Source organism: Eupeodes corollae, chromosome 2 (assembly GCF_945859685.1).
Source record: "Eupeodes corollae chromosome 2, idEupCoro1.1, whole genome shotgun sequence".
Lineage (NCBI taxonomy): Eukaryota > Metazoa > Arthropoda > Insecta > Diptera > Syrphidae > Eupeodes > Eupeodes corollae.
In genome coordinates, this window is record NC_079148.1 from 98,809,487 (window position 1) to 98,819,938 (window position 10,452).

The window sequence follows — 10,452 nt, forward strand, 5'->3', positions numbered from 1 at the left end:
AAAGCTATGGTTTTCTTCTGATTTAACCGATTTTCACTATAAAGGCAAGAAGCGTGAAAAGCAAAAAGAACGACGAAAGTTTTAAATCAGGTTAACACCACCATTCGTTTCTAGGAGCCTGATTATGGGATTCACAGCGAATCGTTTTGCTAGCAAATTTCATAAATTCAATTAAAACAAAACTAAATTTGCGGAAAGCTGTCAAACCAAAAGTGTCAAATCACTGGAATATAGGAAGCACTATTGAGCAGGTTCAGACAACATAACGGACTTCATTTGCAGTCAACTTCATTCTTTGAACGTAAATTTTGACCAAGGCAACTAGTTAGTTGTTCAAGTGTCATGAATTTCAAATTCAGAACCCGTGGCATGATAGTTAGTGCGTTGGACTGTCATGCAAGGGGTCTGGGGTTCAATCCCTGCCTGTGCCACCTTGATTTAATTAATTTTCGCGGGTACTGCCTCTTGCGAGGAATTGACAAATCCTTCAAGAGTAATTCTTGTCATGAAAAAGTGCTTTCTCAAACTAGCCGTTCGGATTCGGCCTAAAATTGTAGGTCCCTTCCATTCCTGACAACAGTACTCGCACACAGGAATGGTTGAGAGTTGTAAGTCACTAGGCCCTGGTTCACAACGGACTGTTGCGCCACCCCATTTGATTTGAATGAAGTTGACTGCAAATGAATTCCCTTATGTTGGCTGAACCTACCCTCTCTCTATAACTTTTTTTAACGTGTCAAGATAACCGTGTCACTAAAACCTGTTAAATCAAACATTTTTGCAGCAGTTGAAACAGCTTTATTTTGAATTCATTTCAGGATAAATATTTTAATTTCGACAGAGAAAAAAGAAAACAATTTTTTAATTTATGTAATTCTAAGTAAAAATAACACAGAAACAATTCTTTCCCACTTATTTTGTTGTAACAAATTTTAATTTAGCCCCCACCACTACCGCCACGTCCCCGACCACTTGTCAACACATCCTCAGATTTATTGGAATTATTTATAGAACTAAAATCTCCTGTGTTGCACGATATCGACGGAATATTAATATTAGAAAATCCCTTATAATCGGTTACAGTAGTTGGTTTGATTGGTGAGGGTAAATGAACTCCATTGGGCGGAGAATCACTTTCGAGCAAACTCTTTGGCTGCTTTGATTCTGAGTCTTTATTGGGTATGCTGATACCCTGGTCTGTACTTCCAGTCAAATTGTCGACGACGGCGGCGGAGGAGGTTTGAACTAGGTCGTTGTCTTTTTTCATAAGTGGATCGAATTCTTCCAAATCGAATTTAGTTTCTTCGGCAACACTATTCTCTCCGCTTAGATCCGATAAATCAAAGTCATAGTTGATATTTGTTAGGCCTCCTTTAAACTCCGATGTGGTGGTAGTTAGCAAATCGTCGGGGGTTTCAACACCATCCAAAGACGCAGTATCAAAAGGCGTGTAGTTGAAAATAGGTGAGGCGAATAACAAATCTGTGGTATTGTTGGATAACATAGATGAACCAGCAGTCGCTGCCGTCCCTGGTGACAGTCGATCTTTGGTTGTATCTTTGAGAGCTAACGTTGACATAATAGGAATTGCATTGTCGTCTTCTTTTGTTAAATCCACTAAATTATCGTTTGTCATCGGAACAATTGAAACTGGGATTAGTTTATTTTTAAATATGGCTGCAGATTGGTCATTGTCAATTGACGCAAGGATATTTGTTTGAAAATGTCCAGACGGTTCGGATTCGACTTTATTAGATGTTGAACTCAAATCTGCACTGTTGTTGTTGTGGGAGCGAATTTGGCTAATTAGGAAAGTTGGTGTCTTTATGGGTAAAACAGTTAATGGAGCGCGACTTAATGTAGCTTCAACTTTTTGAATCACATCATTCTGAAAAGAAAAACAAAAATTTAATTAACAAAAATTTGTTTACATTTAATTGCATTTTTTTTTATTGAACCAAGCGCTCTCTGCCGACAACACAACGTATCGAAAACCAGTGGTAACATTGCCAAGATGCAATCAGAGAAGCCGCCTCTGATGTGCTGGGTTTCAAGAAACCACCAACAAGGAAACCCTGGTTTGACGAGGAATGTCAGCAGGCAAATGCAGCCAAAACAACAGGCACGCAAAGCGGCGCTGCATAAAAGGACGAGATCTCCTCATGAGCTCTATGAGCAGAAGAGGCGAGAGGAACACCGACTTCGCAGAAGGAAAAGGAGAGGGCATGAGAAGCGTGCGGTCGAAGATTTTCAGAGGTTTAAAAGCAGGAACGCAGTTTGAAAGTTTTATGAATAGGGGAAACGAAATTCCCAGGTACATATACCTAGAACCGAAGGCTGCAAAGATGAAAGTGGAAACATCATAGTGGAACCGCAGTCAATGCTGAGGATATGGAAGGATCACTTCTGCAGATCCGCTGCCAGGCAGAATGCTCCATTCAACATAAACCACGAAAGCCAAAAATTTCCGACTTAGACGAAGTAAAGATTGCCATATCTAAGCTGGAACCTCAGTATTGTTTGCCCGATCCTGAAAAAGGAGACCCTCTAAACTGTACCATGAATAGAGGAATCAGTCTACTTAACATCGCCTATAAAATCTTCTCTGCCGTAATATGTGAACGTCTAAAGCCCATCGTCAACAACCTGATAGGTCCTTATGAGTGTGGTTTTAGACCAGGAAAGTCCACAGTTGATCGAATATTCACCAAATCGACAGCCATCATCTTTTCATCGATTTCAAGGCCGCATATGACAGCATCTACAGGGACGAGCTGTTTAGAGCCATGTCTAGTTTTAGCATCCCTGCCAAACTCGTCCGTTTGTGCAGGATGTCCATGGAGAATTCACGCTACACCATAAAAGTTGGAAAAAACTTAACAGAACCTTTCGATGTAAAAAAAGGTTTTAGACAAGGTGATGCGCTGTCATGCGATTTTTTTAACATCGAGCTTGAAAGATAGTGCAGAGCTCACACGTCAACACTAGAGGTACTATCTTTCAAAAGTTTGTCCAATTACTAGCATATGCTGATGACATTGGCATAATCGGAAGAACTCAGCGTGACGTTAATGGGGCTTTCGTGAGTATTGAGGCAGAGGCGGCAAAAATTGGTCTTACGGTTAATGGTGGCAAAACAAAGTACATGCTGTCGTCAAGAAAGGACATACAACACCGACGTCTTGGTCAAAACGTCAACATCGACAGTTGTAACTATGAGGTAATCAAGGACTTTGTCTACCGGGTTAATTATTATCTAAAATATCATCATTGTAAAGGGCAAACAAGATTGGGCTGAGGATACATCCTTGCGGAACACCTGCAGTCGTTTGAAACCAATTTGAAATCACGGCCCCATCCCAAACTGTGGCATAAGTTTTAACTAAACATTTTTCGTAGATATTTCGAAATTTTTTAGATATACCAAGTGAGGCTATTTTGTAAATGAGATCTTGTCGATTGTGGGTATCAAATGCAGGTTTTAAGTCGATAAAGCAAGGATACATCTTCTTTTTCTTTTTTACAAATTTGTAAGCAACTGATAAGTCTTTTGCATAGGATTCTAGCAAATACTTTTCTAATGGAATTTAATATTGAAATACCTTTGTAAAAATTAATATGTTTAAATGGTGAGGTTGAAATGATAGTTGACGATATCATTGGATCAGGTTTAACGCGATCTTCATACTTGGTAGATGAAATTGGAGATTGTGAGCTAGAAATCAAATTGTTTCGAATGTAATAACAACTGGAGTCCAGGAAACCGACGCTTAAAGATGTAACAATAAGTGTTACCTTAAAAATGGTATCGTGTTTATAGGTACTTTCTATTTCTCTGCTGCCAATACTATATCGAAATAATATGAATTAACTAAAACTCACCTTAAAATCATTCATCTCCTTTGAAAGGTTTGTGATTCCATTGAGAATATTGGAATTCCTTTTCTTTAGCAATTCCATTCGTTTCATATTCTCCGATATAAGATGCAGACTCTCACACGCCAACAAAGCACTTTCCCACGGTGTGCTATACGCCTTTTCACCAGACATCAGCGAATTGAAATCATCAATGGACATTTCTAAACTTTCTGCATTTAGTTTTTCAATAAATGAAATTGCACAACACTAAAAAAAAAACAAACACAAACAGAAAGTATTTACATATAGAAATAAGACTTATAATCTGCAATTCGTGATAAGACTAAATGTATTTTTAACTTACAAGATTGGTAAAGTAATAACCACCTTCACCACTCATCAGCCTCGAGGCATTACTAAAACGTGTTATAAAGTTTATATTACTATGTAATCGTACTGGATTTGCTTTGAGAACGACAAAAATCAAAGCAGGTAAAAATTCATCAGCACTTGCTGGACCACCTGATGCATGTTTTAATAGGGCAAATATGTGTCGACAACAGCGCACCGTGCATTCGAGTTTTTCCTGTGGTGAATAGTAAGAGTCTATTCCGACTAGTTCTGAAAAAAAAGAAGGAAAAAAGGAATTTAAATTGATTTATTGCAATACAATAAACACATGCAAGTTTTAAGGACAAGCATTTTATACTTCAATAACAGATTAATACAATTACATAATTATCCAACTGAAGGGCCCGTCAGAGCATATATGCAAGATGTGCAAATGCAAAGGGCGCAAAATTCTGGAGGCGCATTACCAGGAGCAAGAAAATGTGATTTGATCTTGCGCAAACAAACATGTACTACTATTTGACATTTTTTAAACTACAAACATTCTTAAAATAATCTCAAAAAAACATTCATCACAACTGTCCTAAGCTATCTCTTCCGCACTAACTAAATTTCATTGTTACATTCAATGAAAATTTAACTCAAAATATCGCAAAACTAAAAATCCTACCGACCTTAAAAATAAGAAAAAATCTAACACAAAAAAGTGCCACCTCATATGTGCAAGATTTATTTCATGCACACTGCGTCCCAAAAGTAACAGAGAGAGTGTTGACATCAATAAACACTTATTTTATTATTATGATTATTTAAAATATGTAATGCCTACTGTTAAGGGTGACTATTAAACGTAACGTAAATTTTCTTAATTCTTAATTTAGACAATAATGAAGTTGAGAATTTTAAAATATTATCACTAAGTTTATGGTTTTCACCACCAAGCTAGTCGGTTTGACTAAGTCACATTCTTGTCTTAGAAATAAATTTTTTCAAGTTCCACAGCGAGTGGATATTTATAAGAATTAAATTCAAAGTCTTACTTTGAAACCCCTTTCTGAGACTAGATGTATCGAGGCTTTTAAAAACAAATTTAGAAGAAATATATGAAGAGCTTATAGAAATAGGAAATCTAGAGGCAGAAAACATTGCAGAATCGTTCGGAAATAACATTTATGATTTTACATTTATTTGCTGCCTGCTAATTTCGTTTGATGTTTTAGAAAATATAGATAAAACTAGCAAATATTTGCAAAGTCCGTCCGTTAATCTTTCAACTGACATATAAGTTTTAGAAAATTCCAAAAACTGTTTGATTTTAATGCGTTCCGATGAAAAATTTAATGAGCGCATTGCTAGTTTCCTAGGAATTCCAAATATGTTTTCTGAAGCTTCATCATTGCGATCTCAACGTAGAAAAAGACTTTATGCTGATGAATGTCCTGAAACTGTATTTGACCCGGAACTAAGATTTAAAGTAGATTTTTTTTTTCAAAATACTTGATCAAGCCATTCAATCAATTACAGAAAGGTTTGAACAGCTTGATACATATAAGATCAATTTTTCCTTTTTAAATAACATAAGCGACTATTAAAAAAATAAATTTAATTTGCAGAATGTTTAAACATTAAGTAGTTTTAAAAATTTAGATGGAGAAAAAGCTCAAGTTTAGATGTGTTAAATTTTATTTTTAGTTCAAACGTTGAAGATTTGTTTCGAATTTAGTAATTTCTCTCTAAATTCTTAGTACAATCTCGGTCACGGTAGCTTCAGGAGAACGTAGTTTTTCTAGACTAACAATTATTAAAAATTATTTTAGGACAACTATGAATCAAGAGAGATTGGTAGGCTTATAATGTCCATTGAAAAGGAAATAAACATTTTAATATTTAAAGTCTTAAGTATTTGTAACATACTAGCATATAAAAAAATAATAAATATTAGCTCAAAAATAAACAATGGGATGGTCAAGACACTGCACCGAAGAAATTCGAAAACTTATTAGAAAACTGCGTTTTGAGGGGAAAACCTACCAAAATGTTCAAGGCAAAAATGGTCAGTATCGCCTTAAAATGGCTAAATTAACCGAAAACGCTAGGCGCACAAAAAAGATGACTACTAAAAGAACTTGTTCAGTTAGCAAAACAGAAACCTTCCATAGGCTCTAGGAAAATAAGAAATGTACTTCAACTGTCTGTTAACGCTGTCACAACACAAAGACGTCTTTTATAAGCGAAGTTACCAGCCCGAAGTCTACGCAAGGTACCATTCTTGACGAAAAGGCATGTGGCAAAGAGAATTGAGTTTGTTAAAGCGTATAGAGATTGGGCAAAAGAGAAATTGAGGAATGTTCTGTGGAACGCTGAAAGCAAAGTCGTCCTTTTTGGGTCCAAGGGTCGTCGAGAATATGTGAGAAGAACCTAAAATGCAGCAATCGATCCAGGGTACACTATAAAAACAGTTATAAGGGATGCAACCGACTATATGAAAATTCTCGAGGAGGTTATGTTACCCTATGATGAAGAGCAAATGACGTTGGTCGTACGTCAAAAAATGCAAAAATCATGGTTTGCGCAGAAGAAGTTATCCGTTATGGAGTGTCCCGCTCAATCCCCCGACCTTAACTCCATCCAAAATTTGTGGGGGAAAGCAAAACTCAAGAATTGTGGGAAGCAGTGCTTGATTCGTGGAACGCAATACCAGTCGAGAGGTGTCAGGTTTTAGTGGACTCGATGCCACGTAGATGCGAGGCGATCATAAAAAACAATGGTTATGCAACAAAGTACTAATTGTAGCTAACATTATTTGTATACTTTCATATAATTGATTACAGTTTTTCTTACTTCTTACGTAATAGATCCAGTACTTTGTCATGCACTGATATTTTTATGAACACCCATATATTTAAAAAAAACGGTTTTTACTGTGACAAAGCTAACGGTAAAAACGCGATACTACCTATTTTCTGTTAATATGAATATAGTATTTTAGTTTGTTATTAGAAGGTTAATGAAATTTATTATAACGTTGATATTAAAGGCCTTGTTATTTTCTTTGGAGAGCACTGCTATTTTTATGAACACAACTGTAGATCTACAAATTAGAGGCGCTCCTCTATATATTATAATATATCGAAGGCTACGGTAGTAGGCAGAACTTTTTAATTCAACGCTTAGAAAATCGTGAACTGCTGTTACAATGAATATATTGCGCCACTAAGCTATTTTCTACAAGACGAGGCTACATTTTGGCCACCAACATTTTCTAATTTATAGCCTTTTAAATTTTAGATAAATTAATCTATACAGTGAAATTAATCAAACCTCTTATTCTAACTGTGACAAGAAAACTATTGGACAAACTTGGAGATCTGGAGAGGTCACGTTTAATGAGCACCTTCGATCAGTAAAAAAGATCGACCACGCCATAGCAGCACACTTATTTCATCCAAGTAATGCTTATCTACGTTCAATGACTTCTTCCTAACACAACTTCAGAATTGTAAAAGATATAAACAAACCACAAAAACTTGACACTTGTAGATCCATATAATTTTCTTTCATTAGGAGTCTCTCAAGGTAGTCACCAGGGACCCTTACTTTTTCTTATTTTAATTAATGACATGCCAAATATTTTTCATAATTCTGTTAGACTTTTATTTGCTGACGATCTTGAGTTTTATAAATGCATAAATATATAACAAACTGATGATTGCCTCCGCTTGCAAGATGACCTTAAACATGCTTATTTAATGGTACAAGAAAAATTAATTATCTTTAAACGTTTCAAAATGTCAATGTTTTTCATTCTATCGTTCTTACTATCCTACTTTCTTCGAATATAAAATTGGTAGTAGTGTTCTTGAATGAGGCAATGAAAAGAAAGATCTTGGTATTGTTTTTGACCTCAAACTCAATTTTATCAAATATTTTGAATATATTGCTGCCAAGAATTTCACTAGGTTTGTTGTATGGAAACTTGAATGGAATATTGAAATTCCTTCATATGCTACGAGATGCAAACTTATCGATTTAGTCACTTAAAAATCGACGTTAAATCTTCTGTTTTTTTTTTTTAATTCTTAACAAAAGAAATGAATTCAAATTTGAAATGTAAGTTTCTGCGTTTTTGTTTTTGCTTCTTTTTTCGTTTATTACCATTTTTTGCGGTCAAAAGGGTTTAACAATTTTAAATTTATAAATCTGACTACAAATTGGTATATTTTTTGCGAGAATACTTTGTTTGTAACCTTTTAATAAGAAAACGGTTTAATATTGAGGAACAGAAGAGAAATAACAAACAAAGAAGGAATACACATGGCATAACTGACAGATAGGCTTTAGAAGGACTCTTACATTTATGTATTCTAACTGCCTTCTGTGATGCTTGATTCCATTGATAAACTTTTGCATTTTAAGGAGTATTCCAGATTCATTCCTTTAAATTATTCTACTTGGTAATGAGAGTAAATTAATCGATTTGTTTACTCACCAGTTATTGCGTTGTAAACAAGTTCCCTCGATTCAGCATTTACCTCGTCAATGCTGCAAACTAAATGCTTTGCAGTTATCCAACTCAATTGTCGGATGCGTTTCTGAATTTGGGCATCATTCTCTTCGTCCGAAGTAAAATAAGGTGAAAATAAAAATCTGAAATAAGTCACAGAAATTTAAAAATCATTTGTTTCTATTTGTTTATGAATTTTGTAATATCAATTTATTACTTGTGATTCTGGGTCATTACAACTTTCTCAAAGAAATCAATAGTCGCCTCACGTTCTTCACTTGTTGTTATTGCAAAACGTGAGTCCGTATTGACGACTTCACCGAGCTTTGTGTAGGCATTTTGAACAATCTCAGATAACTCGTCGATGTTCTTATTGCTGGTGTTCATGTAGGATCGAATTGCGTTGTCGAGACGTTGGATGTCATTTTTTAACTTTCGTTTGGCATCGTCGGGTATTCTCAGTTGTTTGAGCTGTAGTATAAACTGGCTTTCTGTTGGATCAGGCACATATGGCCGTTGTTCTTCTCTACTTTGTACTAAACAAACAAAAATTGTTTTGTTGGAACTTATACAGTATAGAATTTAAATATACAAACATTTAGGTGTAGGGAAGGACTTTGGAAAGACGGAAAACTTTTTCTTCAATGTTCCCTGATCGCTGCTTTGGTTACTGGCATGCCGTGAAGGTGACAGCTGCTGTGCTTGATTGAGAATGTTTTTGGGAGAAAGTCGTCCCGGTTGTGACTTTGGTAGGGCAGGATCGATTTTTGAAGTGGTTAAACCAATTTCTAATAACAATATTGATTTGAAACAAGTATAAATAAATTGATTATTTTGTTAATTGAATTGTGTTAATGGGTTTTTACGTCTTTTTCTTTTGTCGTTACGTTCCCTGAAACACTTCGAGCATAGTCCATCGAATTGGGCATTTCCATAAAATCCACAGCCTTTGCGACACTTCAAGTCTTGCTGTCCGATACGTAATAGTGGGGTCTTTGCTAATGACATTTTCCTAATGATCTAAACTTTATTGCCCCGATTATAAATTATATAGAAATTTTGTTATTAAATAATAATAATAATTTTTATAGTGACTTCACTCGACCATTTTTCGATTATTTTTCCTGTGTATTTCAGGTTTGACATTTGCGAATGAAATGTCAATTTAAATCAATAGGGGCTGATTCACAATAATTGTCAATTTTTGTTATTTTGTTTTTCTTTTTAATAACAAAGCAGAGCTGTCAATAAGTATTAAAAATGTACGATTTGTGTGTACAGGTTTTTAGGTATGTCCACAATGAATTTCTGTTAAAAACAATTTTTGTGGATCTCAACATTTGGTTAATTCTGATTAAAATACGCTTGCAGAATTTCAAACAAAAACACATTTTAATTATAAGAAACCAATTCAAATTTATGTTAGGATAATAAAATTTGCATTTTGTTTTCTATAATAAGAGAATTTTGTAAAAACAATTTGGTAGTAACGAATTGCAGTGTGTTTGCTACGAATTGTCAAACTCTATTCGCGTTTCACATACTCGCGCTCATCTTAACCTCAAAATTATACCACTCTTGTTTTGTTTGTTGAAAAGGGTAATTATAAATTGACAATCCCTCGCTGTTTGTGAATAGAAATAAAGGTCATGTGAAGAAAAGTCAAAAAATGCGAACATTCACAGTTCGCAGTTCATAGCTCATGTGCAAGATACTTAAGGGAGATAGAACCACGCAAC

At 35.1% G+C, this 10,452-nt stretch overlaps 1 protein-coding gene across 1 annotated transcript; it reads right to left on the reverse strand.

Moving 5' to 3' along the window:
• Positions 1-770: 770 nt before the first annotated feature.
• Positions 771-9,858, reverse strand: LOC129946959 (rab5 GDP/GTP exchange factor). The gene is made up of 7 exons (XM_056057343.1): positions 9,580-9,858; positions 9,310-9,501; positions 8,931-9,249; positions 8,699-8,856; positions 4,223-4,479; positions 3,883-4,125; positions 771-1,888 (listed from the first exon to the last, which is right to left on the reverse strand). The coding sequence occupies exons 1-7, from the start codon at positions 9,719-9,721 to the stop codon at positions 938-940; spliced, it is 2,262 nt and encodes a 753-aa protein (XP_055913318.1). The 5' UTR covers positions 9,722-9,858; the 3' UTR covers positions 771-937.
• Positions 9,859-10,452: the final 594 nt, after the last annotated feature.